This window comes from Synchiropus splendidus, chromosome 13 (genome assembly GCF_027744825.2).
Source record: "Synchiropus splendidus isolate RoL2022-P1 chromosome 13, RoL_Sspl_1.0, whole genome shotgun sequence".
NCBI classification, from domain to species: domain Eukaryota; kingdom Metazoa; phylum Chordata; class Actinopteri; order Syngnathiformes; family Callionymidae; genus Synchiropus; species Synchiropus splendidus.
The window spans coordinates 10,239,450-10,263,541 of NC_071346.1; the positions used below are offsets into that span (position 1 = coordinate 10,239,450).

At 43.0% G+C, this 24,092-nt stretch overlaps 2 protein-coding genes across 4 annotated transcripts; both read right to left on the bottom strand.

The window, feature by feature from the left end:
* Positions 1-299: 299 nt before the first annotated feature.
* Positions 300-8,024, bottom strand: LOC128769518 (lactosylceramide 1,3-N-acetyl-beta-D-glucosaminyltransferase A-like). The gene is made up of 2 exons (XM_053883301.1): positions 7,785-8,024; positions 300-2,053 (listed from the first exon to the last, which is right to left on the bottom strand). The coding sequence occupies exon 2, from the start codon at positions 1,877-1,879 to the stop codon at positions 731-733; it is 1,149 nt and encodes a 382-aa protein (XP_053739276.1). The 5' UTR covers positions 1,880-2,053; positions 7,785-8,024; the 3' UTR covers positions 300-730.
* A 1,713-nt stretch (positions 8,025-9,737) lies between these two features.
* LOC128770017 (F-box-like/WD repeat-containing protein TBL1XR1) lies at positions 9,738-21,173 on the bottom strand. 3 transcript variants are annotated; one of them, XM_053884228.1, is made up of 16 exons: positions 21,014-21,173; positions 19,568-19,626; positions 18,556-18,659; positions 18,269-18,414; positions 17,779-18,001; positions 17,380-17,512; positions 16,394-16,535; positions 16,007-16,070; positions 15,828-15,925; positions 14,866-14,926; positions 14,483-14,604; positions 13,798-13,872; positions 13,600-13,727; positions 12,622-12,787; positions 12,445-12,546; positions 9,738-11,391 (listed from the first exon to the last, which is right to left on the bottom strand). In XM_053884228.1, exons 3-16 carry the CDS (start codon positions 18,611-18,613, stop codon positions 11,365-11,367), a joined length of 1,545 nt encoding a protein of 514 aa, XP_053740203.1. In that variant the 5' UTR covers positions 18,614-18,659; positions 19,568-19,626; positions 21,014-21,173; the 3' UTR covers positions 9,738-11,364. The 3 variants fall into 3 exon arrangements, with proteins under 3 accessions (XP_053740203.1, XP_053740202.1, XP_053740204.1); XM_053884227.1 differs by having other exon boundaries at positions 21,003-21,173; XM_053884229.1 differs by having other exon boundaries at positions 20,999-21,173.
* Between the last annotated feature and the right edge of the window lie 2,919 nt (positions 21,174-24,092).

Here is a 24,092-nt window from a genome sequence, read left to right on the forward strand (position 1 = left end):
TACTCCTGATACATTGAAAAATGGTATAATGTGACACCTGTGGAGTTGGAAGCCATATAGTAATTACATTACCTCTCTCTCTCTCTCTCTCTCTATATATATATATATATATATATATATATATATATATATATATATATATATATATATATATATATATATATATATATATATATATATATATATATATATAGTGGGAGATAGTGAAAACAAATATGATGAAAATGCATTACAGTATATTGTGTTTTTACTCCGTGGAGTTCTGGAACAGTAAACTCATGTGGTTTTCTTGAGTTTTTAAGCACTTTATTATCATTACACATCCATCTCACAGTTAACCGGAAGGTGTGGAATCTCTCACGTCACGGCCAAAACACAGTTTTAGATCTGACACTTTGGTGAGCCGCTGAATATTTGGAGTGAAAGAGCTGAAGAGAGTGGCTGGTTTATGTGGCCATTCCATGGATTTGATTCAAAGTGACCAACAGAAATCTGGGAACAGGCTTTTAGCTCGGAGGGCGTCTGCAAAACATGAGAAAATGGAAGCCCGATGGCTGCCAGATTACGCTGGTATCTGGCAGCCAAGCTACGGTCGAGAATCGGGCTTCCATTTGTTTTGCAGACACCCAGACGCCCTCCTAGCTAAAAGCCTGTCTGGGAAGAAAAAAAAGGGTTTGAAGAAGAGAAAAGTTACGTTAAAACACGAGAGGCCAGACGCGAGCGAGCCGCCCTACATGAAGGCGGCCCTGCAGGGGTACGTCTGGTTGATGCTGGGCGTACAGAGAAGTGCCAACTTCACAATAGTGCAATAGATCTTCCTCATGAGTCCAGATGTTTTCTCCTGCACCTGCGGGTGTGTCGCCGCCCTCCACAGATCAGGGATGTCTTCGTGGCTGTGCGAGGTTATCATCTGGCTGTAGACGCACATGTGGTACGGCGTCTTGCCTTCCCCTGAGAAGTAAGCGTGCTCCTGCGGCGACACTCCGATTGCGTTGGCGCAGATGCCCATGAAAACGTCATCGATGTGGATTGACGCGTTCAAGGTCAGCATGGCTTGGAAGACTCTCTCGGCCACGTCGCCGGACACCACGTATCCGGCGCCGGCTGTGTAGTCGGGGTACAGCATCCACCGGTACGTCTCAATGGAGACGTAATACTTGTTGTCCTTGCTGCGGACCGGCGGGGACCCCTTGTGGACGTGACCCACCCAGAAGTCTTTGACGTGTTGGCGGTTCATGTCCTGCAGGTAGCGGACCAGGTTGGGCATGTGGACGAACATGTCGTCGTCCGCCGACATGAAGAAGCGAGCGTGAGGGCAGAAGCTGTGCATCCAGCGGAACTGCAGGATCAGCTTCAGGGTCAAGTTGTGGAAGGAATCCAAAAAATCCTGTTGGATCAAGTCGCCGAACTGTCCGTCTTCCCGGATGAGCTGCCTCTGGACAAACTCGCCGCTCCTCCTGCTCCACTTGGGCTCGTCGTTCCACTGCGGCGCTCCCAAGGCGAACAGGACCTTCACTGTCACGCCCAGGACGCTCCGGATGAAGGTCTCATTTCCCCACGTGGACCTGATGGTGCTGCGGCGCATTGCGTTTCCCGGGGAGGACTTCACGAAGAGAAGCAGGAGGACATCCTCCTCGCGGCACTTGTGCGGGTGGTTCAGCAGGTAGTGGTAGCTGCTGAAGCGCCGGGCCTGGTCTCTGGAGATGGTCAGGCTCTTGTTGATGTTGGCAAAGCTGTTGCCCAGGTAGCGATAGTAGTAGGACCAGGTGTGGCTGAGGGCATTTTGATCCCAGCAGAACACCAGCACCGACAGCAGCATCAGTGGTGCCAGCAGCTTGAGTAGATGCCACTTTCTAATCCGACGGAAACGGACGAACATCGTGGAAGTCGTCGGATTGTGTTTCCTGTAGTGGCGCGACTGCAGAGCACGAGGGAGTCTCCAGCGTTGTTCCACCTCCAGACAGTGACATCAGGAAGGCAGAAGTCATTCAGAGTCCTCTCAAGGAGCGTCCATCAGTGAAGACTGGTGCCCAACACACACTTCCATCCTGACCTGAAAAAGAGGATGAAAAGCTGCAGTTTAGAAATCTGAGTTTCATCAGGCTTGAAACCCACTTGCGCAACGGAACTTCAAATGCGGAAGACCTACTACTGTGGGGCAAAGTTGTGAAAACAACCTGTCAGTTACGAAATACGCTGAAGCCCAAAGTCATTCATACCCCCGTCAAAAGCAAGGTATTCCTTATTATTATATCCTATAAAAGTTGACTTGCTTCTGACACTTCAGTCATTTTCGGGTGAACACAAGACTTGCCATGGCAAAGACCAAAGAGCTCAGTGAGGACTTGAGAACACATATTGTAAATGCTAAAAAGGAAAAGGGTAAAAAAAAAAGCCAAACTATTTCAGGTGTCAGTCGCAACGGTGCAATGGAGAAAAGTAGCCACATTAAGACGGAATACATGTGTGAATGAGAGGGAGTCAAGTGGACAGAAGTTGCAGGATGCAGAGATAAAGAAGGTGGAGGATTTTTAGTACTTAAGGACTCAACTGTCCAGGGCAATGGAGAGAGTGAGAAAGAGGTGAAGAAGCAGGTGCAGGCAGGATGGAATCATTGGAGAAAAGTGTCAGGTGTAACAAAAGGGTGTCAGCAAGGATGAAAGAGAAGGAGCCCAAAACAGTGGTGAGGCCAACAATGTTGTATGGTTTGGAAACAGTGGCACTGAGGAAAAGACAGGAGGCAGAGCTGGAGGTAGCACAGATGAAGATGCTGAGCTTCTCTCTGGGAGTGAGCAGGATGGATCAGGAAGCAGTAGATCAGAGGGACAGCACATGTCAGGTGTTTAGGAGACAAAGTCAGAGAGGCTAGATGGAGATGGTTTGGACATGTACAGAGGAGAGAGAGCCAGTACAATGGTAGGAAGACGTTGAGGTTGGAACTGCCAGGCAGAAGGTGGAGAGGAAGGACAAAGAGGAGATTTATGGACCTGGTGAAGGAGGAAATGAGGTTTGTAGAGAAGAGGAAGCAGAGGACAGGGTGAGATGGAGGAAGGTGATCCACAGTGGCCACCCCAGATACGAGGAGGCGAAAGAAAAAGAAGAAGAGTAGCAACGGTGCAAAGTATAATCCGAAAGTACCAAAAATTTCACACCGTCAAAGGCCGTGGACGGAAGTCAATATGTCCACACTTCCACCAAAGCGTGTAAAAGCTTGGCTGACCTTAGAAAAGACACACTTGAATAAAGATCAAAGCTTCTGATCGTCTCATCTGTAGTCAGACGAAACAAAGATGCAGCTTTTTGGGACACAAAGATGTGGCTTTCGTCTGGAGAAAGAAGGTACTGTTAAACATGGAGGTGGAAGCATGGGGCTGCAGTAGATCAGGATTCTTGAAGAAAACCTCAAGACGGCAGCAGAGAATCTGGACCTGGGGGAGCGTTGGACCTGAACATGAACACGCGGGTTATGAAGTGACCAAGTGAAAGTCCTGATTTAAACCCCATGGATGGAGCTCAAGAAACGGGTGACAGCGCGGAAACCCTCCAACCTCAAAGATCTGGAAACATTCACAAAGGAGGAATGGTCCAAAAATTCCTTCAAGAAGCTTGTGATTTCACCCTGTTAAAGATGTTTATTTACACGTTCTATCTTAAATAAATTGGTCAGTCTCTCTTGTGTGTCCTATTTAAGTAAAATCTAAAGCGATGTACTAATGTGAAACTGAAAAAAATAAGGAAACCTTTGGGTTTTTTTCTATGAATAACTTTGGGCTTAAGTGTACATCCTCTCTGTTCACTCACACCAGGTTTTTCTTGTGGCCCAGTTATGCTGCCATGAACAAGTTTTTTTTTTTTTTTTTCAGCGATGCTGAATACAAAAGCCAACACAGCAAAAGCATGTCAATAGTGGAGGGGTTTTACTGGGACACGCTGTGAAACCGCTGAGGGTCAGAGAAACCATTGAGACACAATAGGCCGCGTACAATGCAGGACAAGAATAGCGAGCTTCCGAGCAGGAATGAGCTCAAACCAGGGGGAGATCATGATGGGCCTGGGACTCCCAGCTCACCCTGAGAGCTTCTGAATCACCGCTGGGTGGCCCGTGCCTAATGGGGTCGCCGGCACGGAATGACTAAGTTCACTCCGAGCGCTAATGAAACGGCTGAAGATCCTTCAAAACCGGCCTTGGGAATTATCTTAGAGACGCTTTTGGAATCCCATCTGTTGTCGTGAAAACGGATGAAAATCTGAGAGAGGAAATGATAGAAAGTTTTTTTTTTTAACCATCCTAAAAGTGATGTGAAGTGGAGGCAGACATGCTAACTAGCAACTAAAGGCTGGCCACACACGTAAGGACTTTTAGTGTTTTTATTATCTGTCGGAGACCACATTCATGCTGCTCATCTTTATCAATAAGATGCTCCTCTTTGCCAGAAATCTCACGTGGAAGTGCAAACAATGATTGTGCTTTTAAAACAATCCAGAAAGAAGCATTTTAACTAGGGGATCACCTTGTTTTTTGGCCGATACCGATAGCCGATATTTTTTTTTCTTTTATTTCCCTCAACTATATCACACACAAAAGTCACTTTTTCATTACTCACACAAACCTACTAATACTTCTAAAACAAATAGATAACAGATAAACAATGCAAAATGCAATTTAAAAAATATATAAAATAACATTTATTCCCTTTTCAGTGAACAGATCAAAACCAGGATTTTCACTTAAATACAGGAATGTTGCTTTATGACCTGTCAGAGCCCTCCAGGGAATGAGTATCTGGCGTCCAGGTGTGCTATTAGCTGTAGCTACTGATAGCGCACCTCAGAACTTGTCCAAAACTATCACCACCATTAGCATTGGTTTCGCCTACGGCTAGCTCCGGTTAGCATTTGTTTGTTAGCCTCTTGGTAGCTTATGGAAATAGTGACATTTTACTTTTGATCATATACATATGAAAGATTGACTCCAACAGACGCTGTGATATTGGGTAAGGTGACCTCAATTTGACCCTGCATGAGAGGTGCGAGTGGTGTGCATGGTAAGATGCATGGATGGAAGAGTGAGTTATGAAAAGAAAGGAACCACCTGGTACGAGGACCAAGGAGGAACATAGGAGACATCCAACCCAGAACTGGTCTAAATTGCTGGATCTGAGTTTGTGGGGGAAAGTACCTACCGTCCCCCAAGTGAAGGAATTTGTAAGATAAGGAAGCCCTGGGAAACAGCGATGGGTGAGGAGGAGGATTTATGGACGAGCCAGGACGAGCCAGTCAACAAGCAAAAGCAAGCCAATCAGATGAGCGGACCAGATTATTTGTTGACAGCTTCTCACCAAAAAAGGACTTCAAATGGACAACAACAAGAGGATTCAACAACGTCGCTCCAAACCAAGGGGAGTCGACACAAGACCTGGAATCTGACCTCAAACCCCAAGATGAACTTAAAGTGTATAAAAGGGTCAGGGCCAAAGACGGTTACTAGTCTACACCATGTGAGCTAAGGCTAAGTCAGGCGTAGCTGTGGACCCAGAGCTCTGCATTAGACTCCTCTGTCAGGGACAAAATACTTTTGGATTTGACTTGTTGGTTCTTTGGTGGCCATTCTCACGAGTAAAGGGACGCGCGGATGATACCCTGGAGGTGTGTCTTCCAACACGCTTGAGTCCAAGTGTCTTATTTTAATGCCCTGTCCGAGTCTGTTGGTGCACACTTTGCGAACTGAAATGCGGTTGTCAATTTCTGTAACAGAGGAGTTTTGCCAAACGACAGCCATCGTGGCTGGTCGAGTCCAATGTCAGGTCTACACTGCAGGTGGGGCTGCAGCGTCACAACAAGTTGTGGAGTTTTCCAGAGAAGTCCCTCCTTTGTTTTGTCAATTTTACATGTTAAAATTCAAAGCGTAATAACATTTCTCATCATGTCTCAATACAAACAGCCTCTTATTAAAAGATATAAATGAGTAATAAATGACAGGAACACGTCTTCTGCTGCATAGGAACATCCTCCTTTGCTTCCTTGTTTCTCTCTCAAATCGCTTTTTGAATGGTTGCGTTCTGATCCACGTCAAAGCCAAAGTCGGGATCAGTAAATATTGAAGATGTGTAACATTGACAGAGCCCTATATCAGGACGAATTCGCTCCCAACACACACCAGACATAAGGATTCTGTCATCAGATCGTCTTGTAAGAGTTAGGATAATAGCCTTTTGTCGGTGGCGAATCGGTCTTCTTCTCACGGCAGAGGGAAGGTGTCACCTCGGAAAGTCTGCTGCTCTCATCCATGGCCAGGTGAATGCGCTTGCTCAAGGAAGAGAAAACAGGAACCTGACTGACAATATTAGGTTCCTGAAAAAGGTGACAAGTCTAGAGGGATTCGTGACTAAAGGGATCAGAGAGAATGTAGGTTTCGACCACGCACGCGGCCTCGGGAACAAGAGAAGCCGAGACGAACCATCGTGAGACTCGAGGAGGAAGTAGTGCAAATGAAGGCGTCACAGAACCCGCGAGCCAAGTGGTCGAGATTAAGGACCAAAGAAACTCCATAGACCACAACTTCACCTCTGAAGTCTATGCAGAGTGTAAAACTGATATTAGCCAGAAAGAGGAGGGCAGAGGCGCCTGAAAGCTGCGACCCCAAACTTCCATTTACATACGAAAACAAGTGGTGAAATTGAGAGAATACTCTGAAGAGAGGACTTGGTAGGTGGAAAGCTAGCAAACAAGTGCAAGGCTCCGAGTCCTGAATGAATCAAATGTTTCTGTTTGCAGATGACACTAAGGTTTGTAGCCTGAGCTGCAGCATCAAGCAAAAACATGAGCATGAAAAAAATCCATTTTAAAGTTGGTTAGGCAGAAACAAATCGAAAACAGGGTCTTCTCTTAATGTCATTTCACCGTAGATAAATCTCTATAAAGTAGAGCTTTGGGGAAGTTATCTAACCGAAGGGATCTTAAATAGATGAACAGAAAAATCGCATAAATCACACCACCACGTTTGACGTAAAGAGCCACCGCAGTGGCCTCAGATTGAAAGATGCTTTAAGAATCATTCACACGAGGCAAAGATCACACATCGCAAGCATGTGACCTGGAAAACCTCTGTATCAGTGGAAGTTTCATCACCAGACCTCGAGGTGGAACACAGTAATAAGTGAAATGAAAACATGACGAATGCTGTCAGGCTGTGTTCAAGTGGTGACGATTGATTCCAAAGATCAGTGAGGAAAACACAGACGATGGTTATAGAGACGGACCGCTTGTTTATGGGCTTGCCATATTTAAGTTAAGTCACATGATCATTCAGTTGTTAACCCATATGAACTGGTGGTGTCGGCAGAGTTAAGCTCAGTTTGGAAAAATATACAATTCTGTCAGAGAAAAGAGTTAGAGCATCTTTGTTTACTTTTAAGAATGGAACTACTTGCAGTTTGGAGAACTAATACAAGGCATGTTTTTCTGCTGAAAATAAAATGTAAAAAAATCAGAATAAACTTTATTTATTCTAAAATAAATGTTGTTTTTAGATAAACGCTGTGAACTTGACAACAAAAAAATGAACATGCTGCTTTCTCCTTGCAATGGGAACATTGCTACAGGTGCAAACACACATGAACACGACCAGGTGACCAGCATTGTGACTGATGATCTCAGAAAACATCACTTGAATCAAAGGAGCTAAAAAGAGTGCAGAAGCGTGCGGCGTTGTCACTGGGTGGTTCCAGCCCTGCTGACATTTGACACGCAGAGAACAAACACCAAAAAGAGAATTCAGAACTTACTGAAACTTGTCCCTTGCTGAAGCCTCACTGAGTGAAAATAGAAGTGAAAACAGAGAAGTGGCCAGCAACTCCACTCCAAGTCCAGCAGCTGCAGATCCTCGGTCTCAAGTTGCTGGTCGTGACTCCGTCAGCGGACAGAGGCCAGGTATTGATCGGACTGGTCACCATTGATCCTGAGTCAGTGTCACCGGACTGGTGTTTTCCTTCCTTCTCTGAGTGTGTGTCTGAGTGTGCAGTAAGTTAATTGTCGTGGTGTCCCTCCCACCCTTCTCCTCCCTCCACCCCCCTCCCACTCTGCTGCTGGGATTGTCGGGTCAGTGTGTAGGTTGAGTGACTATAAGGGGGAGGGTGTTCACCAGAAACCAGCACTTATGACAGGGTCAAACATGTCAACACACACAGCAACACAAACAACAAGTGCTTTGCAGGGAGTCATATTTCACCATGAAGACTCACGCAGAAGAGAAAGGGCCCCAAAAAAAAACAGCATAAATGAAATGATAATGAAAGATAAACAGGAGCGCAGACCTGTTGTTTGCCTTGAGGATGTTGATCCTGAGGGAGGAGGAGACGATGGAGAGGCATGAGGGGGAGGAAGAGTGGGATTTGGGAGGTGAAGAAGAGAGTGCAGGCGGGGTGGAACTGTCTCGGTTAAAAGCAGTGATCAGAAGAATGAGTTGTTCCAAATATCAATAAACAATCGCTTTCTAATGTTTGATATCGGAAATCAAATGACTTCGTAAAAAGCTTTCAACTGGAAAACTAGTTTCTGAAGCCGCCCGGCGAGTTCTTTTTAGAGCTCCGGCGGTCGTATTTACCATGAATTCGCTAAAGAAAGAAAAATTGACGGAAAAAATGCTATTATATCATGATAAATATATGTACAATTTAAAGTATGAATTTTAACGGTCGCAAGAATTATGGAGACCCTTTCTCCCAGCATCGACGGGTGTATAGGGCAACATGTACTTGGATCCTTGTAACATTCATTTTTATGGATTTGCATTGACGTAACATTGTATGGAAACACTTCTACTTTCGCTGAGACACTGTCACGTCTCTGTGCAAATAACACTCAAAGCACTCTGCGAACAGAAAGGTGTTGCATAAACAAACTGTTATTATTAATACTAATAATATACAGTTACGTAATGAAAAAATATAAATCTAATTCATATATATTGATGATGTACGTCTCAGGAATTAAAGAAAAATAATAAATGGAAATGAATAAATATTTCTCGTCATATGTTTATTTCAAGTTAGATAAACTGTCATTTTAGTTCCCACAACTGCTCTTTGCAGCCTGTTTCTGAAATGTCCTATTTTATGAAGTTCTCTTTTTTGATCGTATCAGGTTTCTGTATGTTTCGACAACACAGTCATGACGCTAATTTAACAGCTATAACTTGTTTCATGAGTTCCTGTCAGGAACTTGCGATGTCACGAAGCTTCCGCTCTTCTATCACTGTCACGCATTAACATGATTTCCCCTGGTTAATAAGCGCGCATCAACGTACAAAGACGATCAGGCACGTCCCATCTGGCCTCAGAATTTAGAACCGCTCAGTTCTTAACTGTTGTTGAAGTTGGTTCTTGGCTCCCATAGGGTGATCAGATATTTATATCCTCTTGAATGATCTTTATTGTTCGCATGGATCCTGGGTTTTGGTGGCTTCACACCCATTTCTGAACCATGTGAGGAGGTCTTCATCCTAAAGATGGAGACGGCTGATTCACCGGAGGCCACGCCGATATTATGGAGTGGAAAATGACTGTGTTGGACACAGTAGAGTGATACTGTGTAGACAAAGCTGACGAGAGAGGGGAGGGGAGGTGGGTATGATCTTCCTGGTGGCACAACACCCAGCAGTGCTTTGAATAAAACTGTCACCATTCTTCATTGAAAATTTCCAGAACAAATATCAAAATAGATTTTATTCTAAAGGTCTGACTTGTGTGGCGACAGCCCCGTCAGCGGCTGCAACCGTGTGAGTGAGAGAGAGAAAGAGAGAACAAGTGAGCGGCGACAACACAACATCCGTATTTACATGTGTTACAAGACGTCCGTGTTTGACTTTTTTTTTCTTTAAATATGCGACTAGAAATCAGAGTTACAAACATTTCAAGAAGTACAAAAAAAAAAAAAAAAAAAACCTTGATGGGCTCTCAAAGACCGATGTTAGTCGTCATGACATCATTATAGCAAACACATCGCAGTGTAAAAAGCGTATACTCTAATAACAAACCATTATAAAACACCGCTCCGCTGTCGTTGAGGTTCACGGCATTAAAGCAAAACTTCAAAAGCCTTTGTAGCGTTGGTACAAATGGGGCTTGTAAAAACGTGCATCTGGAGCCAATCGAAAGGAACCGGACCTGGAATGACATGAGTCACGACACCCTCCCAAACCCCCTCTGCACCGAGGGCTTCGGCCACAGACGTCTAGAGTGCGGAACACAAACCCTCTGCACCGAGGGCTTCGGCCACAGACGCCTAGAGTGCGGAACACAAACCCTCTCACACAGACCTCTAGAGAGCGGAACACAAACCCTCTGCACCGAGACTGTTTCACGGTGTTTTACGGCAAGGAAAGGTTTGTTTTCGCAGCATTTGAGACTGAAAATCCCCCCCATGATGGAACAGTGAAAGCACATGTTGCTGCAGACGCCGTGTCACTTCAGACTCATCTGCGACACGAGACGCCCAGAGTGATGTGAGAAAACTTGAAGGTGCATCACTCCCCCCTCCCCCCACTGGGGAACAGGACACAATTAGCGCTAATTACTCTGATTATCACTCAGCATTGGTTAGCAACAAGCCATTAAATGAGGAAAAACACAATTAAGACCTATCATCATTTCCATCAAACAGATGTGAGCGGTTATATGGGTCTATTTTCCCGGTAATGTCTCGAACCTCGCCCTCCTCCCTCACCACAGACGCTGCCAGAAAGGGAGCGGTCACATGACGCCACTTGTCCAACAGTTCAGTTTGTATTAAGACTTAACTTGTTTTTTCAACCTGCAGTCATTTAAAAAAAAAAAAAAAAATCAAACATTGACCTGAATATTTTGAAACCTGAAAAGTTAGCTTTTAATTCAACGCTTCATATTTTGTTAAAAATGACAAAAAAGAGTGGGGGGAGGAAAAAAAACTGTACATCTGCACCTTTTGACTAAAAAGGAACCTGACGAACCGTTGGGCTCCCTTCTCTCTCGGCCCACGTGGTACCAGACCAGTAGTCCAGATGGGGAACTACAATGTCCACAGGACAACAACACTGACATGTGCAATATGCACACAGCTGCAGAGAAAATAATCTATAGAATTCCATTAAAAAAAAAAAAAAAACACTGAAGGAAAGAAAACTCCTGGTGGTTTGGTTTGGTTGTTGGGTCCAACATGGATTCTCTCTGGTGGGCATCTTGTCCAGAACGGTGCAAGTGAAAGGGGCAGTCTGAGTGGCGGGCCATGGCGTCAGGTGGGACTACAGCAGTGTGGTGGACAGGCAGGGACACCAAGTCATTTTGGCTATGTACACATTCGTAGTCGGTCCATGGCTCCCCAAAACAAGTGTTATTTCCTCAGATCTAATACACAAACCTGGAGAGAGAAACAGAGAGAACAACATTAGGGCTGCTCCACTGCTGAGGTTCCAAACATTCGGGCAAAATACGCCCATGTTATTACAAGCAAAACGGCCGATCATGCCAACTGAAACTGCAGCCAGAACAAGCCATCGCTTCAACCCTAAATGAGATACGATCTAGAGCCACAACGATGACGTGCGGAAGTCAACGGCGTGGCGGTCTGATTGTTGGAGGCAGTGAGCCACACTAAAGTCAACACTTTCATCTTCCTCCGAATCAAACTGTCATGACAAATGATGAACTCAGCCCAGTGATTTCCAGCAGGTCCACACTCTGGAAGTCAGCCAGGCGAAACCTCCATGACAAAGCAACCATCCACCACCGTGAATCTAACAGTAGTCAGGAACGAGAAAGCAGAAAATCTACTCAGACTGAACTTGAGCCTAACAGGGTGATGAGGCTAGGGAGAAAAAAACCCACATGAAAACCGATAACACTGAAGGAGAGGAAAACAAGGCACATTGTGATGCACATATCATTATAACGACTGAATCACAATGGGAAATGAGGCAGAGAAAAACAGGTGTTGCTCAGCTCCTTGGTTTCAGTGTGTACCGGCAGGATTGAAGTTGTTTCAAGCCTTCTCCTGTTCGCAGACGCACTAAACAATGAAACCAGATCTGTTGACATGCAACTCGAAACCTGATCTTCCACTCACACTTCGCACAATGCCCCCATCACGTGGAAATAAATAGAACTGCAGCTGTTTTATCAACACGTTTGAATTGATATGTTTCACCTGAAATGAGGAGCAATGGAAAGCACCAGTGCTGTGAGTGAGTGAACCTGAGCGACTTCCACAAGCGAACATCCATCTGGGATTCGTTACATAATCCAGCAGAAGTTATTGGATTACTCAATTCTGCGGAACAATAGTTGTACTGCTCATGTGTCGCTGTTGTCACAACAGCGTGCAGCAGGTCAAGCAGTGAACAATCCTGGCAGCCCAAAGCTTCCAGTCCAGTGAGGTCATGGGCCGTGTGACGGTGAAACGCGTGACACTTACCGAGCCGTCTGATGCGCTGGCTCCTACTTTGTCTCCCGTTGCGTTCCAGCAGACCTCAAAGATTCCTCCTGTGCCCCGGTAACTGTGGACTAAAGCTCCCGTCTGGTGGGAAGAGAGGGAGGAGGACATCAGACTCTGTCACACCTGGGGTTTAGTTTCAGAGTCCAGACGTCACACCTGAGTGTTCCAGATGTGGACGCACTTGTCGAAAGAGCCGCTGGCAAGGTGCCTCCCGTCGGGACTGAAGGCCACACTGTAAACGGGTTCTTGGTGGCGGGTCAGTGTGTGGATACACACTCCCCTCTCCACGTCCCACAGACGCACTGTTGAGTCAAAGGACGCGCTGTGAAGAAGGCACAAAAGCAGACAGAAGATGAGCTCAATGTTAACCATTAAAGCTTTGTTTCAGTGGACAAGCTCATGGATGAATCCGACCTCAGGTGATGAATGATCAGGAGAAGCCAGCCCTTACTCAACCATCGAGCCTCAACTTTAATCTTGAATCTAAGGCAAGAGACTGAACGCGATAACAACACTCCCGGGTACAAGAATCAGCCGAGCGTGCATCAACTTTGATGGTCTGAGGAGCGGAAAGACCACGCTGCGGAGGTTTATCTAAGAAATGTCCTTCAAGTTCAGCCCCAGTGACCACAAAGCTCATACTTTTCTTCAACATGTACACATTAACCATGCCACAAGAAAAACATTGCTATCATGATCTTCCTAAATACTGCAATGCCTTCTGCAGTACAACACAAAATACTGGCGGAAATAGTCACAAATCAGGCAAAGGAAAAAAACATGACTAAAAAGTCTTAACTCATAAATAAATATTCCCATGTAGTTATGTCAAATAAATATACACCAATCTCAAGTGAGGGCTGTTTACTGTCAGAAATCTGGAGATACAGGAGCAACAAAAGTCTGACAAAAAAAAAAATCACATTGAAAAATCTCATATTATGTGCATAAAACGTAGTTTGTTGTTGCAAACTTGGTCCAGTTAAAGCTTTCACAGTCTAAACCAAGCATGAAGCGCTGCCTTAACAACAGATGCACATTTATAGTGCAGTTTGACTTGCACAGAAGGAACAGAGAAGGAAAGTTAAGTGCCACGGAAGTGTTGTTGCATGAAGACCAAGACACTGCTCTCACCTGGCCAGCATGAGGTTGGCACTGGGGTTGTTGGTTCCGGGGCCTGTCGGACTCCATTTGATGGTGTAGATTTCTTTACTGTGAGCCTGGAGGTCGTGGACACACGACTCCTGCTTCATGCTCCAAATCTAAACGCAATAATGGAACAATAAGGTCTCGTTTCTCGTCTGATTTGAGTCTCAATAGAAGGACACAGACCTTGAGTGTCATGTCATCGGAGCAGGACGCGAGCAGGCTGCCAGTTGGATCCCACTTGATGGCGTTAACCTCATTCTGCGGGACAAGATGAAGACAAAATCATTTTTATGTTGGTAGTGTATAAAACATAAGACAAGTGGCTGCAGTGAAGCTAATATTCAGGACAATATTTAGATTCAACTTCACACCTAACAAGAATTGCCAGCTCAGCTTCCGCATGTGATCGTGTGAAGTCACACATTTGTGAATCCATCGCAGCTTGAAATATTTAAAAATCTTCACAATGCCACTGTAGGTTCAGAGTTCTTGCTGCTTTTCCATTTTACTCTATGAAAAGAGTACAGCGGAGGCCGTTACCAAAAGGTCAGCATGAAAATAACCTTCCCTCTTTAAAGAAAAGAAAAACTTTTGCTTCAATTTAAGGTGAGAGACGTCTTTGTTCCATTTTGGCTCTAAATTTAGCCTCAAGTTGACTCCCAGGTTGCCCCCCCCGCTGAGATGAGCAGGTAAAATCCCCGTCCAAGAGAGAGTACAGATACAAGGACAACCAATAACAGAAAAAAAATGACTTCAGACTTCATTTCATAATCAAAAAGCATGTCTATTTTAGAAAACATTGGCCGGTGATAAAAGACACCGACTCCACTTCCCTGTGAAGCATTTATAAGAAAGTGTCTAAAATTACCGTGTGTCCCTGGAAGGTCTTGACCGGTCTGTCCTGGCCCAGTTTACACACATGGATGCACATGTCCGTGCTGCAGGACGCAAACGTGTTGTTGCTCTGCCAGTCGACGTCCAGCGCAGGAGCTGGGAGGCAGCACGGGGCAAAACATTTACATCTCATCCGTTTACTTTTTACTGGTCCTAGTCCAGTGCATGCATGTCTTTAAAAGGACAACAGCATGGACACACAACAAATATAGTACGTTATTCAAGGACAGGAAAGCAATGTCAGCAATGTTTGTGTGATGCACTTTGTATCATAAGTCTGTACACGCGTGTAGAGTGTACATTAAACAAACACTGGATATAAGAACTCTAGTACGAGCACTTGTATAGACGACTTACCCGAATGAAAAGGAAACTGTTGCTTTGCTTCTCCCGTGTGGGCATCCCATATAATTGTGGTCTGTGTGAATCATAAGAACTCTATTATTTATACTAATGGATCTCAACCTCTGCCACAGAATCAATACAAACACTGCATCAAATATTAATACTTATAACTTTCTCAACAACAACAACACAGCTCAACCTTAACATTTAAACGTGCCATCTATATACATGTATATATTAGGAGTGGGATTCAATTAAAATAATCAAGTTAATGTGAAAATTTGAGATCAATTAATCGCACTTTCATGGTTTAAGAATAATTGCCACAAGAAGCCGCATTTTTCAATTTGAATGAATTTGGCCTATTACTGAATCAAATGACCCATAAAAACATTTAACCAACAAAATGTTGTTTATTTTGCATCAGTTTGACAATAGCACAATAAATCACGATGGTGGCTATATTCAAGTTTATATATCACCTTATTTAAACTAAAGCTCTTTTAATGTCTTGAAAATATTTGTATAAGAATTTAAATTTGTATAAGAATTTCAAGTCCATTCAGAGTAGTGGAAACCCTGGCCATTGTGTAGTGAAAAACACCCCTGAACAAAAGCAAACGGATGCTTTTGTTTGCTTTTGTTCAGGGATTCCTCCATGTTTGTTGTTATGCTTGTTGTTATCATCCTAGCTGCCACGTGTCTTGTGCATCAGTGTGAGATATGTGTGTGTGTATATATATATATATATATATATATATATATACATATATATATATATATATATATGAATTTCATGAATTATGTAAAAAAATATTTACAGAATTCATAGTCTCAAAATAATAGTGGAATAGTATCAATAATAGTGTCAATAACGATCAATAATCCGTCACAGGTAAGGCGGGAACTTTTCTGAATGTGAAATATGTTCTCCCAAATAGCATATAGAAACATGGAAATCCAAATGCACACACCTTGTCAACTCCAGCGCTGAGGATAAAGTTTCCTTTCTTATTCCACTTAAGTGCAAAAATAGGACCCTTGTGTTGGCCCAGCGTACTGGCCAAGTTACCTGAGTGAACACAAACATATCGAATGGGTAAAATAAAACGATTGGCAAACATTTGGTGTCACGAAGGCCTGAATAACTCACCATCTTTTGTCCATATTCTAGCGAAGCCGTCATACGAGCCTGTTGCTAGCAGAGAACCCTCACTCTGTAAATGAGAACATTAGATCAATAAAGAACCAAGTTATTTTAAACTATAGTGCAGGGGGAACAAACCAGTTGTAGTAGGCATTAAAATCAAATTAGATTTTTCCTGTTAGCATTGCCACACCATAATAACAATAGGAAATAAACTAGGAACTATAGGAAAAGCACTTTTTCAATAACATTGAGACTTGATTTTTCTAGACTGAAATAAAAACCTATACAACCAGAGGTCAAAAGGTGAACTGAAAAAGGACCAACACGCCGTGTGTGCCATGGTGTCACATTAAAAACAACTTTCACACCAAAAGGGACCGACACACTTACATTCCAGTCTAGTGAGGTGACGTCTTTGTTGCTTGGTACGTCCTGTCCTCCTTCTCGTATGCAGTGCCTCAGGACCAGTTGAGTTGAACTACTTGTGCTATTCTCACTCAGGTTCCAAATACGAGCTGTAGAGTCCCCGGAGCTGCCAGAGAGAACAGAATGAGAGAACATTAGACTAAACAATAATAGAAAAGCCCAATTTGGAAGATTTTGATTTATGCCTGTCACGTCACAAAAAAAGAACCATATCGAATTACAGAAGGCAAATCATGGAAGTCCAAAAAAATCCCTTTTATACACCCCCCCAAATTCTCAATATGCTGACAACGAATATCCACTATTTCGGATAGATTGCCATGCATTTTATCCCATATCTGTATTTGAAAATAGATCAGGCCTCTGTTGACATTAAGCAATGGGTTGTAGGAAGTTACAAGCATCTGTGATCAGACAAAAATGGTCACAGGAAAACTGGATTTATTTCGTGGTTCCACCAAGTGTCTCTCACTTTCCTCAGTGCTTTTACCACATGAGTGATTTGCATTCACTTCTGGGCAGGCTTTGATATAACAGAATTGGGAACCAGCAGGTGTAAATTCCATCGATATGGGACTTGTTACGAACAACAGTATCTAAACCTAAATTTCACCTTATGAATAAATATATACTCAATGGAAGCCTACATGACTTCACCTTCTGTGCTTAAGCTTTTAGTCACGCACATTGACCACAGAAGTGCTGCGGTTGCACAAACACGGAACATATTTTCTTCACTAGATTTTATCCCTAACCAGGACACCAGGGTCGTGCTTCAAGTCAAATATCAGAATGGTGCTAATGTGACACCATCAATTTGCAAATACATTTTCTTTAACAGCACTACTTAGTAATGCAAGGGTTATTACAATACAGCTAAAGCAGTTGTCTCCCTTCATCATTCGTGAGATCCAAAACAGATGTGTGGTTGACTGTAACACGATACTGACCCTGAAGCCAGGAGGTCATTAACAGGATTCCAGGCACAGATAAAAACTTCAGATTCATGGCCCCTGAGTACCATGGCTTTATTCTGGGGAATCTCCACGTCGCGGTCCACCTCCATCATCTCTGAGTGGTGATCTACGGCGGGAAGGGCAAGAGAAACAGAGCAGAGTAGTTCATGTCATATGAATGGAACTCTCATTGTTCTTAAGACTTGCGGCCTTCAGGGCGTATTTGCCCATTTCTGGGCAAACTTGGATGTTTTTTTTAAACCATCTTCCAAGTTGCATTTAATTAAACGGTTACCATTAAAACCATTTACATGAGGCAGGTCAGGAATCTCATTCACAAGCCAATTCCAATGCAGAGTCACATTTGTTTCACACAAGCAGAGGATTGCTTACTAGCCAAAGCATGAGGACCGTTTTCCTCGCCGTTGGCAGCGCCCTCGCCATTCTTGGTGCCTCCCTGAGGCCCTGAGCTGCTGCCACTGCCTGCCGCCGCCTGCTGCTGCTGCTGGGCCAGCTTGTCCCTGTATGCCTGTTGCCTGGTCTGGACCACATCTGGCATCACAGCATCGATGAGAGACAGCGACTCGATTGGCCGGCCGTCAAATAAGGTCCCGTCCTGGAGACGCAACAGACAGTTGAAAATATTGATAAATTCCATCATTAACAAAATCGAAAAGAATTTAAAAAATGATGCATTTCACAGCAACGCCTTTTTGGTGTTTAAGGTGCATGTAAGCAGCTGATTTAAAGCAGTTCAATCGGTTGTGAGAATTTTTTTTTCTCAAACCAGAAAATGCTGGAGCAGCTTTGTTTCATGAGAAAATGCTGTCATTATTATTTGCATAATAAGATTTTAAAGTCAGCATTTTCAGCGGTGACTGACCTCATTGATGCTGACTTCAGCCTCCACGTACTGCAAGCCTTTTTGGATGACGGAGATGAGGGCAGCAGGGGGCACCAGGGCTCCATTAATGTTGGACTGACTAATGTGGCTCTCTATGCCAAAGGTGAATGCAGAGTGAGAGAACCCTAGAGGGGGAATAATAGGAGGCAAGTTTAATTACACACAACAGAAGAGTGCGTGAGGACGAATTATAAATGGTATCTGGTGGAATATACAATAAGCCGAGGCAAAGGTTGTGTTCGAGGAAGTTTTGATGTGAACCTTACCTGACTCCTGAAGATATCTGTAAACCAGGAAATTAACCTCATCGCTACTTATGCTCATTTTTAGTCCTGGTGATTAAACCATTTGGTCAACACACGATAGGAACCTGAGGGAGAAACAAAAAAAGCTTTATTAACTATTAACATCGAAAGGACGGAAGGAAGTAAAACGTGTATATCCCTATTACATCATATTCGAAGGTAGGTGTGAATTGCGTTCATATTACCATGACAGCATATGCTAGTAGTATAAATTCTAATAGCTTAGAGCTTTAAAATAAAGTTCAGTGAAGCTGCACCCAGGCCAGGGCACGCTTGTTTGCGTACTTGCACGTGTCAAACTAGACAGCCAACGACAAGCGCTCACTAGACCACATCAACAAACCGGTGACACAGTCTCACTAGAGTAAAGGTGAGACAATATTGATTTGAAATAGATGCAGACTTGGAGAACACTTAAATGTAAATGTGTAAAAATATTGAGGGGGAAAATAGCAAACAGCAATTCTATTTTCAGAACAGAAATTGTCATGAAAATAAACAAAATACATGACACCTGTAAAGAGTAAAACTTGAGTCATGGTCATTTCCTGCTGGAACAGAGCTTCTGCTGACAATGTATTTTGTATATCTTGATCACTCAGCCTTTACTATATCTTCAGTAATCTGTTGGGTAAGTTTGGCAACCAAACTTACCCAACAGGCTACTAGGCAAAACTATTTCCATCGTTGGTCCAAAACAAACTGATGTAATGGTTTCGAAACAGGAAAATCAGGTGACCCCATTTCAAATACAAATCAAAACAATGCACCAACTTCAGAGATCGTATGCCACTTCCAGACGGCACCATGCTTTTTACTATTAAAAAACCAGTGCGTACTGGAAGTCACGCAACAATGTACAAAAAATTGAACAAAAATTAACTAAATTAACTAACTCCCAAAGATCAATCCAAATGGACCATAAATCATTATTCATTTTAAGTTTTATTAAAAAAAAGAAAAGACACCTTACCCATGTGATGAAAGTTTCAGATATACATCACTGATTTTGTTATCCCACACAAGAACTCCCTGAAATCAAAGAAGAGAACAAAACAGAAATAATTTTAAAAGGCACACTTGGTCACATACAATGACATTTGAATGAATATCTCACAATTCCAAGTATATCTTTTCAATTCTGAACACGGTTCAAATCAGCAAAATTAAAAGAGGATTCACATAAAACTGCAGTAGAAAAGAACTGCAATGATGGTTGTTTATTTAATACTATAGCTGAGACAGATTACATGATGATCATAAACACTGCGGTTTTGGCACGAGCATGTGCTTCATTTCGCAATTTCATTTGTTCTTAGAAAGACGTTACAAAAAACAAACAAACCTTTAGACATTGCCAGGGATGTGGCTGAATTTGTGTTCTGTCTGAATAATAAAAAAAAACCCACCACTTACGAGTCAAACCATATTTGTTTCAACAGCTGGATAACAGTATAATAGACAAAACAAATGAATTGTTTTGTTTAATGCCTTGGAGGCAGACGGTAAAAGTGTGATAGCCTTTTGCAGAGGAACATTGGTTGTTTTCAGAGCATGTATATTACTAAATGGGTGGAATAAAGGCAGTCTAGTCTAAAATAGTGTCAGGGTTTGTGATAGTGATCTTGGCTGGCAAGGAAAATAGGCATGAAGGCTCCAAACTATATCAAGACTGGAATACTTGCACTATGATACGCTGCTTAGATTCAAACACTAGATGACTGAACCCACTTTCGGAATCAAAAAATGCCAGCAACATTCCTGAAAACGTGTGATAAAGGTGTTAGCCACCAAGTTTGGTAGTTCTTAGAAAACTGCCCATCCCCCAACGCCGGTGAATGAGAGGGACTACAGTTAGTAGCCCACATGTTGTTTTAACAGTAAGTCACCGCCTACCACTTAAATGGTTTATAACCGCTTTAGTATGTAGAACACACACCACACGTACAAAAACTACATAAGTCGCAATAAGTTTCCGGTCAGATGAGTGAACAAAAAAAACTATTTCAAAGTCATGTGTTACTGCTGGGCACCATCTTTGTGTTAAGTAGTTTAACACGCATCACTGAGCATTTCAAAGCCATCACTGTTTAATACGATCGTTTCAGGGCAACAATGTTCTGATAACTAACCTATTTAAGGTACACGGAGAAGCATTAGCCGTCACCACACATGTCACTCAGGCAAGGCGGTCTCAAGTTAAAACCATTTGGTGCGGGTCGGAAACATTTAGTAGCAAAGTTGCACACTGTATCGCTTTAAAAAAAAGTCAACACTTATGAGCACAAATTCCCACCACGTATTATTTTTATGTATTTATAACGACAGACCAGCTTTAAACCTGTTAGCAGCCTGGCTAACATTAGCATGCTACGCTAATGACAGTGTTGTCATAATCTCATACCTACTCGAGACAAACCTTTCAAATGGGTTTTTTTGTTCCAAATCGTCTCTGGTGAAATCAGACCATGATGCCTGTTCAATCGGGGAGAATGCTGGATCGATTAAAAGCCCAATAATAGCTTTCGTTAGGTTACAATATTAGAGTGTAGCCAGGCGGTAAGAAGCCAGCAACGGCTTCAGACGTTCTGCACAGTGGGGGCGACGCGCCATGCAAAAATGAGCCGCCTGTAACTACAAAACGCCACCGAAAACGATCTTAAATACACGTTGTCTTCTAATGTATCGCGAATCTGCGTCTTTCATATATAAATGGTGGACAAGGTGTGTGTCCCAGGTGCGATATTTCTTATGTACAACGAAGTAAGGTATAAACACATCATAAACGTACTTAATCTAGCGACTTGCCTCTATTCCGGTTGCAATGTTTACATTACGAGCGATAAACACTTGCTTGTTGCACCAAAAATAGGACCCAAAAAGGAGGAAACTGCGAGCCGGATGAGTTTGTCCCCTGTCATAACAAAACCGCCGCCCATCCCCCATTAACGCTCATTTTCGCTTGCCTGGTCACCAGTAGCCATGGATTATTGACGCTCCACCCCCATCGTCCGCGCGACCATTCAGACTGGAAGAGTCAACAACAAGCTGACGTCAACGCTGTCCGCCTTTTATTTTTAAATATCTATTTAAATAAATGTGATTCGCGGATCTTTCGATCGCATACGTACATTCGGTACCTCATTTTAATGGCAAAATACCAATTCCTAACGTATATATTTGAACATAATTCAGTCGAAACCTCCGAAATTATTATACTGTATTATCGGTTTATTACTGGTGTTTTACGTGGATCGATCGTCACAAAAATTAGTTAGGAAGGAGAAACTCAAACCATCTTCACTATTTGATCACATTAGACTTAGACTTTCTTCATTGTCATTGCACAAAAACATATCACTGTATTATGGCAACGAAATTTCGGTCAGAGGCCTCCGGTTTCCAAAAACAAAAACTATATGTCCAAAATAAATAAATTTCAGATAAATACTGACACACACACACACACACACACACACACACACACACACATATATATATATATTGCACCTATTGTCCTACGTTCTACTAATATGTCTATTCATATGTTTTAAAAAAATACATTTACTTTATTGCAGTTTTGACAGTGTTGTGCATATTACATTCTCAGGGAAAACACAAACAAAAGTCCACAACCCTGGAGATTGTCCCCTTTTATGAAATAGACCTTTATGCCTCCATATTTTTCCAATAATGTCAGCCTTAACAGCCAGGAACTAATCTTCCAAGATATATTTATGAGCCCTTGATGGTTCATTGGCAACACTGATCTGGATACTGATAAACTGTTCTCTACAGTCACAATAACAACATCAGGCTTTTTGCTTATATTTAAACACTTCAAATAAGTGTCCTTTTTGTGTGTGTTTGTTTTCTTTAACCCTTTCATGTATGTGTATAGAGCATTCCCAATTCTGACATGTGACTGAATCCATAGTTATTGAGACGCCACAAGGCACACACTGCAGATAAAGAAGTGAAAATGCATCTTGGCTCCACTCAGCACAAGCTATTTTAAGATTCACAGAAACAAAGGAAGCAGAATCGCCTTTCATCACTGCTGTAACTGTGTCAAATGTATTTGTCGACAGTCTGTGTGTCTTCGTAGCTATGTTTAGGCTTCACCTAACCTTGGGTGGAAATGAATGGTATTCCATCTGTCCTGTACATGTTTTTTTCTCTCACTCTTTTCCAACTGTCTACACATGCATCTGCTGTATGCAGTGTGTGCCTGCTGTTTTTCCAAGGCTATAAATAGAGCAAAGGTGCAATCGAAAGGAAGGCAGCGGCACCGTTCAAACAGAAGAGGTTTTATATCTGAGAACTGTACTGTGCTCTAGATTGAATGGAGTATCATTAATTATTGTGTTGAGACAAAGAGGGCTGCCCAGGGAGGGAATCCAATGCACCTAGTGGAGATCAGCAACTAAGAAACTAGGGTCTGCTTGGGAAAATCCCTCAGTCCACCCTCACAGATACGGAGAAACAACGAATTTCCTGTTTGTACCCCAGACATGTTTATACTTTGACCATGTGTCATGTCAAGCCAAAACACTCCAGAAAAAACTCAGAAACAGTGGTAACAAAATATGCCTGCAGCTAGATTTGTTTCGCTTCTCACCATATACTATTGATTGGATTTTTTTATGGGCTGAAACATGCTGAATTGTCACTGTAAGATCAGCAAATGACTTACAAAAAAAACGAGGAACCCCGCCTTTGTCGCTGCCGTTTCTGGTGTTACAGAGACCTCTTGTGGCAAAGCAGCCGCTCATGCACTCTATGCTGCTCACAGCTACTGTGGGGCATGACACAAGCACAGCAACCCTCCCGCCTCAGAGGCACTTATTTTGGATGCACAATAGAGTTTCCTTGTGTGTGAACCCACTCGACACTGTACAGGGAACTCATATTACTCACACAGGTATGACAGGAATCCTGTACACTTGGTGTAAGAGTTTAAATGAGAGAGGACCAGCTGTTGTCCCAAGAAGCCCAGAACATGCAGGAGAGTCACTGGTAACAGTTGTAGCCCAAAGCCGGGGATTATCAAGGTACAAGAGGTAGGAACTTGGTACTGGCTATTAATGATATTTCAACGTAATCACACAGGCTAATCGGTTGTAATGTGGATGCATATGGAGCGATGGATGTTTGAGCATGTTGACAGAATGTAGGTTACATACAGCAGTTACTGTTCTATCCAGTGCAACATCTACTTTACTGTTTAATCCTAAAAAAGAGCTTGGTATTCCACATTTGATGTTGAGTTTTGTAGAGCAACTTGAGGCTTATAATATGACACAAATGCATTGGTTAAGAAAGTCGTGACTTTTTAAGGCACAGAGCACCTGGCAGGGAAGCAATAATCACTAAAAGGACAAGGCAAAAATATATACTGAGCCAAGCACGTCGATAGTGTCATGGATTCCACAGGGGTAGTAAACACCTAATAAATCATTTTTGCTGTAATTGATGCTCAGCTTTTACCACCTAAA